This window comes from Colletotrichum godetiae, assembly GCF_030913485.1.
Source record: "Colletotrichum godetiae strain CBS 193.32 chromosome Unknown BDP55scaffold_75, whole genome shotgun sequence".
Lineage (NCBI taxonomy): Eukaryota > Fungi > Ascomycota > Sordariomycetes > Glomerellales > Glomerellaceae > Colletotrichum > Colletotrichum godetiae.
In genome coordinates this window covers 109,938-127,491 of record NW_026851323.1, presented here as the reverse complement: position 1 = coordinate 127,491, position 17,554 = coordinate 109,938, and the positions used below count along the sequence as shown (strand labels likewise).

General features: G+C 53.7%; 5 protein-coding genes and 1 non-coding gene across 6 annotated transcripts; 1 reads left to right on the top strand and 5 right to left on the bottom strand.

Moving 5' to 3' along the window:
* Window positions 1-1,223: 1,223 nt before the first annotated feature.
* BDP55DRAFT_565385 (NUDE protein) lies at window positions 1,224-3,126 on the bottom strand (the record flags this gene model as incomplete). Its single annotated transcript, XM_060570416.1, has 2 exons — window positions 1,224-2,807; window positions 2,899-3,126. 2 exons carry the CDS (start codon window positions 3,124-3,126, stop codon window positions 1,224-1,226), a joined length of 1,812 nt encoding a protein of 603 aa, XP_060423093.1.
* Window positions 3,127-6,060: 2,934 nt separating this feature from the next.
* Window positions 6,061-8,403, bottom strand: BDP55DRAFT_734207 (alpha-L-fucosidase; the record flags this gene model as incomplete). The annotated part of the gene is made up of 1 exon (XM_060580178.1): window positions 6,061-8,403. One exon carries the CDS (start codon window positions 8,401-8,403, stop codon window positions 6,061-6,063), a length of 2,343 nt encoding a protein of 780 aa, XP_060423092.1.
* An 881-nt stretch (window positions 8,404-9,284) lies between these two features.
* BDP55DRAFT_565373 (sugar transporter) lies at window positions 9,285-11,057 on the top strand (the record flags this gene model as incomplete). Its single annotated transcript, XM_060570414.1, has 3 exons — window positions 9,285-9,496; window positions 9,573-10,331; window positions 10,397-11,057. The coding sequence occupies 3 exons, from the start codon at window positions 9,285-9,287 to the stop codon at window positions 11,055-11,057; spliced, it is 1,632 nt and encodes a 543-aa protein (XP_060423091.1).
* Window positions 11,058-11,435: 378 nt separating this feature from the next.
* On the bottom strand, window positions 11,436-11,517 carry BDP55DRAFT_t317. The gene has a single exon. It is a non-coding gene; the product is annotated as a tRNA-Leu (tRNA).
* Window positions 11,518-11,895: 378 nt separating this feature from the next.
* On the bottom strand, window positions 11,896-13,043 carry BDP55DRAFT_399686 (isoprenylcysteine carboxyl methyltransferase). Its single transcript, XM_060567283.1, has one exon. The coding sequence runs from the start codon at window positions 12,747-12,749 to the stop codon at window positions 12,000-12,002; it is 750 nt and encodes a 249-aa protein (XP_060423090.1). The 5' UTR covers window positions 12,750-13,043; the 3' UTR covers window positions 11,896-11,999.
* Window positions 13,044-13,513: 470 nt separating this feature from the next.
* Window positions 13,514-15,487, bottom strand: BDP55DRAFT_683029 (uncharacterized protein). The gene is made up of 4 exons (XM_060576307.1): window positions 14,438-15,487; window positions 14,366-14,374; window positions 13,889-14,311; window positions 13,514-13,807 (listed from the first exon to the last, which is right to left on the bottom strand). Exons 1-4 carry the CDS (start codon window positions 15,020-15,022, stop codon window positions 13,673-13,675), a joined length of 1,152 nt encoding a protein of 383 aa, XP_060423089.1. The 5' UTR covers window positions 15,023-15,487; the 3' UTR covers window positions 13,514-13,672.
* Window positions 15,488-17,554: the final 2,067 nt, after the last annotated feature.

The window sequence follows — 17,554 nt, the reverse complement described above, 5'->3', positions numbered from 1 at the left end:
TTTGTCTGCTTTTTGTTTGTTGTGTTTGATGGGATCGATCTTCTTGCAGACGACAGACACACACGCGCGCACACACACACACACACACCCGAGAAGAACAAAGAGTGACATGATAGCCAGGCACGCCTGATCGGTCGGAGCCTGGTAATTGGAAAATTCTCCGTTTTATTTTTTTCAAGAATCATCTATCCATTTATTTGCTGAGGACCAGGGGGAGATAAATGGCTGATAATCTAATCGGCAAATATCACGCAAGGCTCCCCCAATTCGGCCCTCCACAAACGGAACCGGACGGCGGATGGTCCACCCCTCACCGGCGCGGGGTCGGTCGGCTCAAACGCGTCCCACTCTACCCCGACCAACGCCGAATCGGTGATCAACTCCTCCAAGTAAAACATCACATGTCCTTCTTCCCATCTCATCTTCGTTTACAAACAAGCCGTGTTTACACAGCCTTGATTCATATCCCGTTTTCTCAGTCCATGCGCCGAGGACCGATCGTGGCGCGATTATGCGAGGAACTTCGGATACGTCCGAATACCTTCAAGAATCGCATCCTTCAATCTAGACAGCCAAACCTTTGCATCGCCATTTCTCGCTTTGGAAGATGTCAACCATCCTCGGCCAACGCTTATTCATCCCGTCCTCACCCTCACAGCCTTCACCCACCCATCCCTCCCAATCATCTGCCTCACGGATATTCAAGTTCTCAAGCACTAAAACGTGAAGTAATAAACCAGTATATTCAGACCAAGGTATGGTTCAATGGATCTTGGGGGTTGTTGTTGTTGTTTGCGGGTGTTTGTTCGGTAGTAGTAGTAAAAGTGAGTAGTAACAGTTTGCTTGCGTGTCAAAAAAAGGTATTTCCCCGTTTGTGAAAAGACAGTGAGAAAAACCCAAAAGAGGCACCGCCATGCTGTATCCCCCGTTTGAAACCCTAGAATCATACCAACGCCTCGGATGCAGCAGTTTGTATCCACACGCCTGCCCTGGAAGCCCCGTAGTCATGAAGAAGCAATGGACAAAGAAAATAGTTGTAAAGAGAAGACTGAGACGTTCTGTCTCTCTTCTCTGTTGAAAATGAGGGTATGTATGTTGCTCGCTGTAATGATGCAGCTGCCCATAGCCCGGCTGCGTATGCACCGGGCCAAGTAGTCAGAAGCAGCGATGCTGTTCTGTTGGTATCAAGTATTCCTCCTCTTGTAGTTCTCAAGCAAGCCAGTTTAGTACGTCTCCTCTTCGACGAGCTGATCCTGAGCGCCCATAATGGAACTCCTCAGGCCCATTGAGCTTCGTCTCCCGGAGACACTTCCGCCACTTTGCCGCCTTCCACTGGGCATCGGAATGCCGCTGGTGGGGGCCGGAATACCGCTCACGGAGTTTTCTGCCTCAAGGCGAGAATATGTGCCCCTCCTGCTAGGTGTTCTGAACTCGCCATTCTCGTCGCCCTCTTCAATGTCGATGCGGCTGCTGATACTAGCAGAGCGCGCGTGCAGGTTGCCACCCAGGGAGCTACGAGGACGGCCCAGGGGTGTCCGGGTACCTGACATACTGGTGCGGCTGATGGGACGGGGCGGTGCCATTTCTGTGCGACTTGATGGCCTGGCGTATGACGAGATGCTAGCCCGTGAGCTCGGCCGAGACATTGTAGAGTCGCTGTGTTCGTGACCAGCCGTTGGGTTCCGGTTCGGTAGCGGGCCAAAAGACAGGCGGCTGACACCTGACGTGCTGAGACGAGGTACATGCTTGGATCTTGTGCTGGCAGAGAAGTTGGGGTTGGATGGCGTAGTGTCGTCACCCCGGACTGATGAGGAGGTGGAGCCACTGGGACGCTTGCGTGAGCGGATAGTAACCGTTGACGGTACGCTGTGGACTCCGAGAACCGAGGAGCGGGGTGAAGCTCGAGGGGGTGTTGTGACAGGGGCAGGGAGCTTTGATCGTGCGTTATGTACGCGAGCTTCCAGACGCTGCATCTGAGCCGTGAGAGTTCGAATGTGGGCGAGAGAGTTGTTGGCAGGCTTTGGTGGCATGCGCGTAGAGATGGAGCGAGGGGCGGTACGAGGGGCAGGCGTCCGAGTCGGTGCCCCCGTGGAGGGACGACCTCCAGACGGCCGGCTGCTGCTGACGGATGTCGTGAAGGAACGAGGCTTCGGCGTGATGCTGTGTTCGGTAGACGGCAGACGCGATTTGCGAGTCGCCGATGCCGGAGTCTTGGCAGGGGTCTTGAGGGGTGTTCGGGAGACGATCCTCTTCGGCACAGAGGCAGAGACGTCGGACATTGGCGGGGATGGAGGCTCGCTGATCTGGGCGGTTTTGGTAGCCGGAAGGGCTTCGGCATCGGGCGGGGTCGATACCATGGGCGAGCTCGCAGTCGAACCCGGGGAGGCGTCCAGAGTCTTGTCGAAAACGGGGGATGAAAGGACAGAAAGGTCGGTGGAAATTGCGGACAGGTGACGTTGCTCCTGCTTCTTGATCTTGTCCTGGAGAAGCTCGGCCTCGATCTTGAGGTCGGAAAGCTCCTCGCGCAGGCGTTGCGCCTCGATGCGCAGCGTCTCTCGCTCCTGTTCGCCGATCCTGATCTCCTCCTCGTTCATGACGTTGCGCTCGATTGCACTGTTAAACTTGGACTCGAGGTCCTCGAGAGACGAGCTGGTGTTTCGTGCTTGTCTCTCGAAATCATCGTTGACAACCTCGATATCGCGGAGCTTGAGCTGGAGTGTCCTGTTGGTGTCTCGCAGGGTCGTGATTTCCTTCTCGAGGGTGTTTTGAGCCGCATTCGCATCCTTCTTGGCTTGGTTATATTTCGACTGCAGGGTCAAGTGAGTCAGGCCTGGACGTCTCTCGATATGTGATATGCGCGCCGACAAGCGGAAACGGGCGGGGCGGGTGTGATCTCACCTTCCACTCTTCGACCTCGAACTTGAGGCTCTCTGCCTTTTCCTGGAGTTTGCGCTCCCTCTTTTCGGCCTGTTCGATGTCCTTCTCGAGCTCCTGTTCTAGCTCCTTGCTGGATTCCCTGAACTCCGACAGTTCCTCCTCAAGTGATGCGTATTGAGACTTGTACCAGCGCAGCTGGTCGTCGGGGCTCATCGCCTCGCTGGGCGGTGAGGATGGTGGCTCTGCCATGGCTGTTGTGATTGTGACGCCGTCGCGATGTTTATTCGGATCGCATGTGATGCTCGGCGATTATCGGGTGAGTAAGGGTGGTTGGTTGTGGGCGCAAAAGGTGCAGAGTGGGGGGCACTTGTTGCGGTCGCAAGTTGAAGTTGTTGAAGTGATACAAATGAAAATTGTAGTCGTCGATGTGAATGATCGTAAAAGTCGTCAAGTGCGTGCTGGTAGGTCGTCGTTAGCCTCCTATCGCTCTTCCAAATCCGACGCGATCGAGGGTTCAAAATATGGCACGTACCGACTCCAAAGTTGTTGTTTTGGGGGGTTGGGGGTGTGGTATCAAAAGGACGAAGTCGAAATGGAAGAATAGAAGGGTCCCGGATTGTCGCGTGGGTGGTTGTCGATGTCGATATTGGGCGGCGAGGACTTACCTGTATCGCCGTCGGTCGGGGTGGTTGGTGCCCGTTGTTGTTGGTCGATTATCGGTGGCCGTGGTCGCTGTTTGTCGAAGTCGTCGTCGTCGTCGGTGTCGAGATGTCGGCGGAAGAGAGATGCATCTGCACGCTCGCTGTCGGCGACACTTTCAGGGACTGGACTGACTGGACACACTGCTGGGCATGGCTGGGACAGGACGGGAACAAGACAGGAAAGGGAAAGGTCGGTGCAATGTTGATGTCGGTCAGGCGTGAGTGGGCGTGGAGTGGGCGTGTGGGAGACGGGCGTGTGTGGTCGTCGTTGTTGCTGTTGCGGGTTGCCCCCTGTCGCCCCTTGTCGTGGCAGAGCGCTAGACCTTTTTGGGACTGGGCTGCTACCACGGGCAACAAGAGGTGAGTGGCTGAACCTGATTATGTAACAGTACACCTTACCTAAGGACGCTGCCGCAGCAGGAAGGCACACAGGAGAAGACGCAGGAAGGGACTCCTCAGGTCAGAACTGCCAATCACAGAGTTGAACACGGAGTAGGGGGACCTTGATGGTGGAGAGTGTGTCTTTTTTTGGCAACTGCCCTCAAGAGGAAACAGCTGCTCTCATTGCTGTGTGTACGTACCGCCGCACCCGTTCAACATCACCATGTAAAAGATACGTACCTCTCGCTTGGTGTGTGCTGTCGCTGCCCCTCCTTCGTCATTTTACTCCTGCAACATCCGCTGGCAGTACGGAGCAGAGGAGTCATTTCAAGCTTCAACCACCCGCATTATTTCTTCAGTCAACCTCGAGTCTGTCTTACCAGGCCATACCCAACTCCTTCGGCCATCCACCTTGGGCTCTCTCTCTCTCTCTCTCTCTCTCTCTCTCTCTCTCAACATGTTGACGGCGAAGCTGTCCCAATATGGCTGGCGGCGATCATCCACATTGCAGTGGGGGCACCTTGTACAATGCGCCATGCGAAAACTAACTTGATCTTGCAGTCATTTAGATGTCTAGGTGGAAGCAGTGGCAGAGCAAACCAACACACCAGAAATCATATGTCTCACTTATTGTCCGCCTTCGTCAAATCGGACGTCCTTGACCTACTCCCGCGTTGTTGTTTTCTGACCCTCTGCAAACGCGCCGCGAAACTCTGCCGGTGACTGAGCGCAGCTTCCAGATGGACTCAGCAACTCTACCTACCAATACCTAGGCACCTAGGCCAGACCAAAGAGACTTTGACCCCCAATCTCAATCCCATCCTCGGATGACGACGGGTCGACGGCTGCGAGCAGGGCCGCTCCCGGCCTGACTTGATCACCGTATCAGGGTCATCCCAAGTTTCGGTTCATGCAATGCACTGATCCTTCTCGGCCCACCACTGGCACCAATTCTCTTTTGCTGGGCTGCCCACCTGGTCGGTGCTTGCTGCTGCTGCTTCTTCGCTGGCTAGCTGGGCCCTTTGGTCTCTGCACGGCATTGGACACCGACTTGTTGGACAGGCTCCGACGTTGCTTTGCACTGGTGCAGCCGCGCTGGCGCCGATCGAAGCTGCGATACCGAACGTCCTAGCCTGCCGGAGAGAGAGGGAAAAAAAAAAACAAGTCACATCACTCGCGGGAGGCAGCAGAAAGGTTCGGATGCCATGTTTCAGAAGCCAAAGCGCCAAGGTCCAGTGTCCCATCCGCATGACACTTAGAATCCATTGGTCTCATGCCACCACCAACTCTGCAGAGTCAAGAAGGTCGCCAATCTACTTACCCAAATCCTAGGTCACCCGCTCATGCAGCTTACCTTACAAAAATTACCGATTCACTAGTTCCGAGTTGCACTAGGCCAACGGATACGCACGCGGGAGATCCTCCCCAACGAGCAGGGAGCTCCGTTCCAGTGCTCCGCGCATCTTCCGTCGCCAATTTCTGCCCGGCCGGCGATCGTCACGCCCGTCGCAGATACAAGTCGATGCCTCCGTCCTCATGTCGCTTCCGATACAACCGTCCAATCGATATCGACATGACGGACCGGACGGCCGGTGCAAATGCAACCTCTCGGCGGACCCTGATCCATCCATCCAAAGATACATCTCTCGCCGATACCACGGCCATTTGACCGAAAAAGGCTTCCAACTTCACAAGTCTCCAGTGTTTCACGCCAACCGCTCGGAGGTGGCGGTCATAGTCCCGACTCTCGGGTCATTTGCGCCTTGCAGTCCACGTCCGTTCGCCGCCGCACTCAAATATCGGTCGCCAAATAAACGTGGGAAATGAAGGGTCCATGGGTTGTTGTTTTTCAGTCTTGGATTTTCACCCGAATTCTCGTCCACACCCGATTTCTCGTCAAGGCCCGACTTCGCAAATCTTACCGGGCAAACGTCTGTATTCTGAAAGCACAGCAAAGTCATCTTGTGTATTTGCATTTCCCCCAAGTCGAGATTGAGCTAATGATCAGATGATCACTCGTAGAAATTGAGCAACCTCAAAGCTTCGAAGCTTTGCCATCCATTAACGAAAGTAGCTGCGATCATCAATAGTTCTAGCCTTTTTATGCTTGGAGCTCGATGTATTGCTTGGACAATGGCGCACCGCCACGCACAATAGTTCGAGAGCCATCGGGGAAAACAATTTGAGCCTCAGCATTTTCAGCACTAGGGTATTCCACCAATACCGGATCTGTGATAATGCCGTTCCGCCATTTCAACGTCACAAGCCATCCCCCCTTGGTTCGGGCCCGTGAAAGCTCACCATCCGGCCAGCTTGTAGGACGTGACGGGAGTAGTCGGATCTCGACCACATGCGTCTCTGTGGCATCTTGCAAGACGCTGGACTGGACCAAACACTCGAGGATGCCGGCACATCCACCAAAATTGCCGTCAATCTGGAATGGCGGGTGATTATCGAGCATGTTCGCCAACGTCGAGCTCTTGAGCAACATATCCATGTGCTGGCCGCAGCCTTCGGCATCCAGAAGTCGAGCATGGAGATTGAGCAACCAAGCCCTGCTCCAACCTGTGTGTCCGCCTCCGTTCGCTGCTCTTCGTTCCAGCACTCTTTTCGCAGCAGCAGCCAGTTCTGGAGATCTCGAAGGGCTGATGCTTTCTCCCGGGTACAGTCCAAACAAGTGGGAGACATGCCGATGGCCCGGCTCCAGCTCTTTGTAGTCCTTTACTCCCCACTCTTGGATCAAGCCGTCGGCGTTGATAGACAAATCAGGCACCTTGCCGAAAGCCTCCTTCACCTTGGTTCGCAACTGGCTATCAACGTGCAGTTTATCAGTGCTCCAAATATATTTTTCAAATGCTATTCGAACAATGGCCATGTCGATGGCGGAACCTTCGCAGAGGATACCAGCATCGCCTGTATCAGAGATGAACGTGTTCTCGGGTGATAGCGATGGGTTCGTGACCAAGTATTTGCCGCAAGCTGACGGCGTTAGGAAGTCGAGAAGAAAAATAACACAGCCCTCCAAGACAGCCGCCGCTCGTTTGTGAAGGGCCTCATCGTACTGATACTGCAAAATCTCAAACACGTCGATACAAACCCAGACGCCCCCGAGAGGCCAGATAGTAGAGGGCATCCACCGGTCTTGGGGATCTGTATCTGCCCAGATATCCGTATTGTGATGCGCACACCATCCGTCACAGCCATACATGGCCTTCGCCGTCTTCTTTCCCCGCTCCGCCATCCGCTCTAGCAAATCGAGCATCGGAACGGAACATTCGGTCAAGTTACACGGACCTGCCGGCCAATAGTTCATCTGCAGGTTGATGTTGATGGTATACTTGCATCCCCAAGGTGGAGCAAATGAAGGATTCCAGATACCTTGCAGCGTCGCAGGTAGCGCCTTCACAGAGTCTCGGCTTGCCGAGATGAGCAGATACCTACCATAATTGTGGTATTGAGCGACTAGCCCGGGATCTCGATTTTGTTTGATTCGCTCATCTGTTGGGAGATGATTGGCATCGGGCCACATACGAAGTGTCGTTCTTCCAAAGAGGTTCCGGTAGTCCATCTGATGACGCTCCGCCAGTGTGGTCCACGGACTCTTCAGCGCCTCGAGGACATCACGCGTAGCGGCTTCTTCAGGTTCGTTATCTCGATAGGTCGTTTGAGCGCCAATGACAATCGTACACGCTGAAGTGGTCACAACCACACAGTTACCGACACTCTCCACGGACCCTTCCGCATCGTCGCAGGAAACCTTGAGAACAACAGACAATCGATTACTGTTCTGTCCGCCTGGCGTCGCACTGAGTGTAATCTGTCCGTCCTTTGCGTCGATGCTGTCCAGGAATTCGTTGGTCTCCCACTCAATCTCACTGACGCGGTTCAGCCGAATGACGAATCGAGCAGCCTCCGATGCCGTGATCCTCAACACCAATACATTATCTGGGAAGCTGGCGATGGCGTCTCGACGGTAAGATACGCCTCGACATTGGTACTCGACAGTTGTCTGCGCGGTCTCCAGACATAGGTATCGGCGGTAGTCCGTCACATCCTCAGTGGCATGGCCGAACTCGATGGTGCAAGTGCCTAACGGTTCATAGTGCCGCATGCTCGCGGGCGTCGCGAAAAAGGCCTCTCTCACGAGAGACTCGGCCTCGGCGTGCTTTTCATCTCGGATCAGCTGTCGGAGTTTCGGCAGGTGACGGAGGGCGTCTTTTGGCGTTCTGTCCTGTGGCCCGCCGTACCACACCGAGTCCTCGTTCAACTGCAAGAGCTCGGTGGAAGTTCGCCCATAGACCATGGCACCCATCCGCCCGTTGCCGATTGGTAGAGCCTCAGACCATTCGGAGGCGGGGGACTGGTAGTGGAGACGCGAGGGACTGGGAGATCGGCCCTCGCCGGAGCCGGAGCCGAAGCTTTCTAGACCATGGACGGGGGGCATTTTGCCCTGGAACGACGTGCCGGTATGCCGGTGCCCGGATTAGTCCAGTTCGAGGAACGGTCTGGTCTAGTCGGGGCTCTAAGCTTCTTGGAAGAAGGGGTTGGTTAGGGGAAAGACAAAAACTCTGATGAGCTGGTGATCAGGATCCGTTCTAGCCTTTGAAAGTCCCTCTTTCAAAGACGATGAGAGTCGAGCGGCCCTAGGTGACTTTAACCCCAGACAACCCGCGATCGACCGGGGTAGATGCCTCGGCGTCGTATCATTTGAGGAAAATTGGTTCGGGGAGTGTGGGGTAGCCGGCCGGCCGTTCTTCTCGAGCCAATCATCACGGGTGAAAGCAGCCCGAATATGCTCATTCCGGAGGGATGTAATGGCTGGTCTGATCCAACTGCATGTCTACAGCCGCTCCGGCCAATCATCATCGGACAAAGCCGATGTTGTCTGAGCTGTCGGGTGGATCTTGGGGAAATACAGAGGTTACTCTGAACGCGAATGAAGGCAAATCGGCAGTGATTTTGGACTGGTTCGTGCCTGCAAGGAGCATCTCATGTGAACCACATGGCCAGTTGGAACGTCTGAGAGTCTGGGGATCGCATCCCTCTTCAGGGTTCGAGGCCCAGCTATCGGAAGGCCATTCCGTGTTGCACCAGAAGGGTAGCAGTGCAGGATGAAAGCAGCCACCCTGGGCGTATCTCCCGCTCCCAAAGCTGAGGTTGGGGAAGCTCTATATATCCGCCGAGGCACCGCTGCAACCTGAGATCCCACTGACCCAGAGATTCGGGCTTTTCGTTTGTTCACCAGCGTCTCCCTTTGCCTCCAACCCGACCTGTGGAGACTTCATACGAAACAGTCTTCGCCAAAGCAAGAACGCTTAGCCTACGATGGCGCCCCGAGAAGAGGTTGACCACACGGTCATCTATCACGACGATGTCGCCCAGGCGAACAAGATTGGTGTTGCCGTCGAAGAAGTTGCGGCAACTCGCATCTCGGAGGCCGACATGATGCGCAAGTCGGCCGAAGCCCTTACACTGAAGTCCAAGACTGGCTTGTACATCTTTGGCTACATGGTCGTAATGGGTTGCAATCAGGCAGGGTAAGAATACAGGCCGGGCTAATCTATGTGTTGCGTGAGTACGGGGGATGATGGCGCTGACACAGTCCGTGAATAGTTTCGGTATCGACTGGGGTGTCATCAGCGGCATCAACTCCAACGACCGTTGGCACGACTTCTATGGCTTCCCCAACGCCGGCGTCATAATCTCTACGATTAACGCCCTGATGCAAATTGGTGGCTTCCTGGGCGCTCCCTTCCTTAGCTGCGCCGACGTACTCGGCCGCCGCGGCGTCAACTTCCTCGGCAATGCGCTCGTCATCATCGCCGCTATCATGCAGGCCCTGGCCCCGAACCTGGCTTGTCTTTTCATCGGCCGTCTCGTCCTCGGATTCGGTACCGCCCTTTGCACCGCACCGCAGTACGTTGCCGAGCTCGCGCCAGTCCATCTCCGCGGCCGCCTCGTCGGTGTCTTTGGCGCGTGTTTCCAGGTCGGCTCGCTGATGATGATTGGCATCATGATGGGTTTGACGAACTGGGACAGCGACTGGCAGTGGCGGATGGCCTTCTTCATCCAGGCCATCTTCCCTCTTTTCGTGTGTCTGACGATCTACTTCTTGTGCCCAGAGTCGCCTCGTTTCCTCTACATGCGCGGCAAAAAGGAGGAGGCCCGTCGCGTTGTGGCAAGGTACATGACGACTGACAACGACATCAACCATGAGATTGTCGACCTCATGATCCTCCAGATTGAGGAGTCTATCGAGACTACAAAGGCTGGGTTCCGCGCCACCTGGGATTTCCGTGTCTTCTTCACCAAGGCTGTATGGTTCCGTACTGTTGTCCTGGCTGTCTACGCTGTTTTCCAACAGTGGAATGGGTACGTTGCCGCTCTGAGGCCCCTCGCTCTTGAATACTTCAAATGCTAATACGAACCACCAACAGTGGCGGAATCATCGGTTACTACCTCGCCCCCGCGCTCGACACAATCGGCATCACCTCGCAACTCGACCAGCTCGGCATTAGCCTCGGCTCGACGGCAATCTACTTCGTCTTCACCCTCTTCGGCTCCTGGATCATTGACTACTTCCGCCGTCGCACCCTCATTTTCGCCGGCCTGATCAGCATGATTTGCGCGCAGATAGCCGTCACCATCACGAGCTGGCAGTACAACCTCAGCGAGCAGAAGACGACGGCCATCCTGACGGTTGTCTGGATCTACCTCTTCCAGGTCTGCAGCGCCACCTTCATTGCGACCATGCATAACCTATACCCCGTCGAGCTGCTCTCGTTGCCGCTGCGCGCTAAGGGTATGGGCCTGTTTGCCATGTTCCAGGCCATCGCGGCCGTGGTGCACAACTATGGTATCGGTATTGGTGTTGGGAAGGTTGGGTACAAGATCTGGGCCGTGTACATCGTGTACAACTTTATCCAGATTATTATTAGCTACTACGTCTTCCCTGAGACGAGTAAGCTGAATCTGGAGGAGATTGATACCATTTTCGAGACGCCGGGCGGCAAGCCTGTCAAGTTGAGCATCAAGATTGCCGACGCCAAGCAGGAGAAGAGGAAGCTGGATCGCCAGAATGGGGTGTCCCATCTTTGATGTTGGGGCTGGTGGACGCGCATGACATGAGCTATGAACTCGGATTTAGGTGTTGATCTGGGAAGCGTGTTGTTAATAGTCTGCTCTTTGGCTTCAAAGGGCTTCGATATCCAATTTGATTTATCTTGCATCAAGGACTTTGACGACCATGCTTTGCAAGTCAGTATCTATCAACCAGGTTTTGCCAGTGCCTGACCTTTGCATACCATGGCATCTCCTTCAACTAGAATCATACCTCGCTCAGTGAATGAGACCCCCACGAGCCACTTCCTACTGTCACAAATGTCCGGCGACCGCCCAACACCGAAAGCTCAACCTCCCTCCCCACACACCAAGGACAAAAAGGCAAAAGCGAAACGCATCAGAGCGATGATGAGTTGACAAGAGTGGGATTCGAACCCACGCCAATTACTTGACTAGCACCTGAAGCTAGCGCCTTAGACCGCTCGGCCATCTTGCCTTATGATTCGGTGACGTTTCCGAAGTGGTGAGATGCTAATGGATGACACGGGTGGTAGGAGTGTGTGTGCCCTAGTGTGGAGTCATGTGCATGGTTTTGGTGTTGTGGATTGGTTGGTGGGTCCAGTATGTTGTGGAACTTGGGGACCTTGTTGGTTGCACCTCTTGGATCCGGTGGAGATGAATGAGGTGGTTAAGAGTTGATTGAGTGGTTGTGATATATTTGGGATCTTGAGAGATGAAGTCAGTCGTTTCCATGTTTGGGGTGAAGTACATGTAGGCGAGGGGCCGTAAAGGGAGAAGATGAGACTAGATGCGCCATTGTAAACTGAGATGCCGAACGCGAAATTGACCCAAAAATAGATACGTCAAACCAAGAGATCACATTGTCAAAGCCAACAAGCAAATGTCTGAACTAAATTGTGAAGTCTACCATGGATATCAACCTCTCATCATCGTATCAAGCGTCTAAGAGCACAACCCTCAGAACACATACGGCACGAACCTTGCCGTCGAAGCATGCCACCTCTCCCACTTCTCCCCAAACTCGTCCCTCAACATCCTCTCCTCCTCCCTCACCCTTGTCCACACCCCAAACAAAAACACACAACATGCAGCAGGACCAAGAACCCACTGCACACTCAGTAATCCATGATGCAAACCAGGCGCAACCCAGCAGCTCAGCACGCCGTCAAGTCTAGCCAGCAGCGCGACATTCGAAAGGACGAGCACGATGACGCCCGTGTAGCTCGGGTGCTGGAGGTAGCTATAAATCCCCGTCGTTTTAAGTTGATCCGGCTTCGTGAGCTGAAAGGTAAAGTTCTTGCCTAGGGAGCGATAGGGTCCGAGACGGAGCGGGACGCCGAGGAGGAAGATTGCGGAGAGCGGGAGGAGGGTTGAGGCGGACCAGGTTGTCAGGGAGGCGCTGAGGCCGTTTTCGGCGCCGTGGCGGAGGATGGAGGGCGGGATTTGGGGGAAGTAGAGGGTAAGGGCGGCGAGGTGGAAGGAGAGTAGGGCGAGGGGGAGGAGGATTACTTTTGGGGTGTGTTTGTGGGTGAGGTGCATCCAGCGGATTGAGTCCGCGTGTGTGGTTTGATGGTGATGTTGGTTGTGGTGGTGAGGGTCGTTTCCTGGTGTTTGAGGCGGTTCGGGGTTGGGGTTTAGGAGGCCTATGTAGGTTCCGAGGGTGGAGGCCAAGATTGCGACCGAGAGTGATGTTTGGGTTACAGACATCTTGACGGCGTTGGACTTGGTTTGGAGGTTGGAGATGGTAAGTCGCAACGGTGAAGATGCAGACGAGTCGTAAGAGGAAGATCCGAGGCATGTATCGCGAGACTATTCAATCCCGCGTGACGCTTGTGGGGTGGCAAAAGCACAGGCCAGCTATATCTAGCGGTACTTTGGTTTGGGTGCTTATCGTGCGTGCCGCAAGGTACTCCTGATATCCTTGACTATGTCGTCGGAATTACGTCTGGTTCATGCCTCGAAATTGACCCCCGTAATTCATGCAATTGGTTCTAATTCAGAGGTGGGATCTAACCTTAGTGTGTTTATTGGAAGTCTAGATAAGTCGATGAGAAGGTTGCGGTGATAGACGTGGGAGGACGCCTGATGTTGACCTGCGACCACTTATAGGTAGTGTGGCGACTGTCGGTTTGAATCCTTCGTTGCGACGCTCACTAGACCTCGATAAATAGTGTCGTTTTCTACGACCTTTGTAGTAATCTTGTATGAAACTGTGAGAGAGGGGTTCTGAGTTCTCATACTTTGTCCGCGCCTTGGGTAAACTACATGCATCTCGTGAGGTTTCCGCAAATCCGCCTCAGCATCTTGTGGACAACTCCGCTGAACACCCCTCTGACACAACTCTCAAATACATCTCAAGCCGGGACATCAGCAAAGCTCGACTGATAGAACCCCAGCGCGCCAAGTTGTCGAGGTTTTTTAGAGGATAGTAACCTAGCTCATACACGACTAAAGAACGAATATGAATACAAATGCGAGACTTCTGGTGTGCGTATTGGTTTTGCATGTCATATCTATCATAGTCATGAGCAGCCCCATGCAACTCAAATCGCTCTAAAACCAAGACCAAGTTTACCTCCCACGACCTCTATATGTCTATTTCAGACAGTAGTACATTTCAAATTACATAATTACACCTCTCCCTCAACGACCTTGACCTCTGGACCTTCAATCTGCTTCACCTTCCGGCCTTCCCACCATGACATGAGACCGGCAAGCATAGCGACACCGCATCCCAAGCCGATGAAGGTGCCAGTAGCCCAGGACTGTAGACATCTGTCAGTTCAACTCGAGATAGGGGGTATGATAAGACATCTCGCCCATACGCAGGATCATAGGCAACTTACAGGTCGGTCGAGTCGGTTGTATCCCCACATGAAATAACACAGCACAGCCTGCAAGAACGTATTCCAAACCATCATCCAGATCGTGAACCCCAACTTCCACAGCGGTGTTGGCGGCGCGACCTGTCCAGTAAACGTCTCAGGTGCCTTCTCACCCTGGAGAGCCCACGCAGGCGGCCGGAACCAACTCCTGTTCTGCGCCGCGAGCTTGAGCATCGCCGCCTGGTTCTTGAAGTTGACGGCCCGGATGTACCAGTACAGATCGCGGAAGCGCCAGGGCGCGAGACCGAAGCCCGTTACGCAGAAAAGGGCGTTGAGGATCTGACTGGAGATTTCGAGCCACTTCTTGCGGGGTGAGTTGTCGTCGTCGGCGGTCGGGTAGTTCATTGCTGGAGCGGCTTTGAGGAGGAGGAAGAAGAGCATGGCCTGGTAGTGTGGTCAGTATGGTGTCATTTGAACGATTCACTTATATTAACTTACTCCCCAAGCCTAAGAGACTCATGTTAGCATCTCATTCTCAAAAGAAGTAAATGAGGTGAGGGTGGTACATACGACAATGTTGAGACAGTAGATGGTGATGATGAACCCTGATGGTGTGAGGAAGAACTTCCAGAAAGCCTTCAATCCATTGGCGATTGTCGTCTTCCACGGCGCCTTCTCCTCTGCAGCATGCTTTTGATACAAACTTTGTCGTCGCTGGAACTGTTGACCCTCGCTGGGCAGAAGACTCTCATCATGCGTTCCCGGCCGTGCTTCGTCCGAAGTCTCGTTCAGCACAGCAGGTTCATCCGTTTCCCTAATGTTTTCCGACTTATTGTTAAATACATTTCTCCCACCGGCAGACTGTCCATTAATAGAAAACGTAGACGCGCGCCGGCCCGTGTTAGATCGGATGAGCGCAAGGTCGCCGTGGGGTTCCTGGACGGCGTAGCGCGCCGAGTGGCCCTGCGCAGTGAAGGCGATGTTGTCGCCGCCGGATTCGGGGTCGCGGAGCTCGGTGAGGTTCGGCGCCTGGGCGATTGCTGTGCCGGCGGCCTGCCACATGCCCAATTGCGGGTTCGCGTTTATGATGGAGATGGACGCGCCCCGGACGCGGCCTACGATACCGCCATTGTCGGCGGGCGAGGGCTCGGTCATTGTTGACGGAGATTGTGAGGGTGATGATGATGGGGCTCTTCCTGGCGGTTGCTGCGGTGTCGGATGTCGCGGAACGGCCTCATCAAAAGGTGAGCGGGAGGCCGGTGAGTGAGTCGGGCGTGAGATTGGTGAGATTGCGCTCTCAGCACTCAGTCTGCGTCTGCTCACGGAGGGCAGTCGAGCTGTCGCGACTGTACAATGCAGAGGCGCCTCACAAATCGCGGGAAGTCAGATTGCAAACAATTGTTTATGTCAGATGAAAGAACTTTGGTCCCCTTTTCCACTTCCCAGGAACACCCATCACCATGAAGAGACTGCAAAGAGAAATGTGCCATGCCATCACGTGGGGGCTGAGCGACAGCGAGCTTTCCGCGTATTCCAACCCGACACCCCGACGTGTTGGCCGGAACCCGCGAATAAGTCGAGTCTAGTCAAGTTCAGTCCATTGGGAAAAGTCTAATTTGCTGCCTACTGCCCCTACCAGGCTCTGAATGCCGATACTGGGTTGGCTGAGTGGGCAATTTGGGGTGGGAAAAGCCAAGACACTGCCGTGATTAGCTAGCCCGCATATCTCGCTTTCCCCGTTCCCCCCGAATCCCCGCTGTTTTCTCGCATCCTGATCCGGCTTGGCCAGACTCGCTCTCGTTTGCAATTGAACTTTTGAAGAAGACTTGCCCCGGCAGCGCCGCTGATGCCCTGAGTGAGTCGCGGGACCCTTTTCTCTGTGGTGATGATCTGATCAGGTGGTTGGGCGAATTTGACGCCGTGGTTCCGGCGCTAAACTTCAACGTCATGAGATAAGACTCGTGATGAGAAGCTTCTGTAACGTCAGTGAGATTTCTTTCCATCAATTGAGTTTGTTTACTCTTGGTCTCCGTCACTACAAGGATTTCGGGTGCATGATGTCGGTCGAAGTGAGTTCCGGTCCGCGAGCCCCGGTCAATCAAAGACTACTTGTCCAGGCCCTTTCTCTGCGACGAGTTGCTCTTTTTCTATTAGCCGCCGCCATCCGGTTGCAGCTCATCTAGAAATCGTGGTCTTCGGAACCAGAGGACTATACGTTTCGACACTACTTTTTGACTACCAGCATATGTATTCATTAATAAAACAAGAGCAAGGCCTGTTCAATAATGAAGGACGCGATGGCATAGAAAGAAAAAATCAGCTCTTTGTTCTGACGAAATACTACTGCCGCGCTTCCAACGCGTCCACATCCCGGCACATCAAGTACCAGGCTACGATGGGCACATTTGTGTTCAGTCATTAAAGGAGAGAAAACCTTTTGAATGTCTACCCGCATCGCCATGGATGGGCGTTTTGACCGCCACGATGACCATAATCCAGATGAGTTGAACTAGCCATTGAACAGTTGACATACTCTTAGGGACTGATTCAGCTCCGTGCATGCCAACTGACGACTGCCCAAGACGTTTAGAGCACTGCTTTGTCAGTCCATCCCATGCAAAGACTACGATCTATAAGCACACCGAGCCAATACCACACCAGCACATTTGACACTGGCAGCATACCTTACCACCCAATAGCTATGATGAGCAACACATGATTTACTGCATTGATTCCTTGGTAGAGCTCGAGCTTCGTATCGTGAACGTAAATGCAAGGCCACTTCGGAATCCCAGGGCCCCAGCTTTAATCAAGGAAAATGATGCGTTAGCTTTGTTTTTGGTGTTCATCTATCGCATCATGGGTGGTTGAATCTTACGAATGCACTCAACATCTGTTTACCCATCTTTGTCCATTTGGCCTAACTAACTAGATGCTGATGATGCGACCTGCAGTGCTGACACCCCTTCTATATTCCGTAGCGTAACACCAAAATATGCTGCAAAGGACTCCAGGGACAAACATGACCGTCCTATTTCTCGTGCACATTCGAAAGGAAAGAGTTGTTAACAAGATTGAAATTACACCAAAAGTCTCCATCTGACGAGTCATGATCCCAAGCAAATCATGGGAGCCATGAACACAGACATCAGGACAGAAGACCTTCAGCCGGAGCGCCGTGACATTCGTGATTCGAAGAGCCTTGATCATCCAGTCGATGACGAGCCCGTCCGGGGTGTATCGTTTCCCTTGCTCCCAATTGAGCCTCAAGCCGAGATTTGGTGGCTCACCACTAAAAAGAGACTCATTCACTTGGACCCCACTAAGAATCATAATGCTCCGCCAACTCGCCCTCACGCTGCCGCTTTACAAACCAGGACAGTATGCAAGAGCTTCAGAACCGCCTGCCACGCATGTTGATCGATCGGAATGATGAAATGGGCACTGAGAATATGCCTCGTCAAATTTACTTCAATAAACGGACTGATGTACTTTGTCTGGGATTTTGGACAGAGGATGAGGACAGAGAAATAATTAGGTTTGACAACTTCTCGGTTGGCAGATATTATAGATTGTGATGCCTCCTCAGCTATCTAACGATACCGAGAACGGAATTCGAGAAATTTGCATCTATGGAGATGAATGGCCAGCCCGACAACGCTTCCGAGTTCCCAACTCAGATAAGAA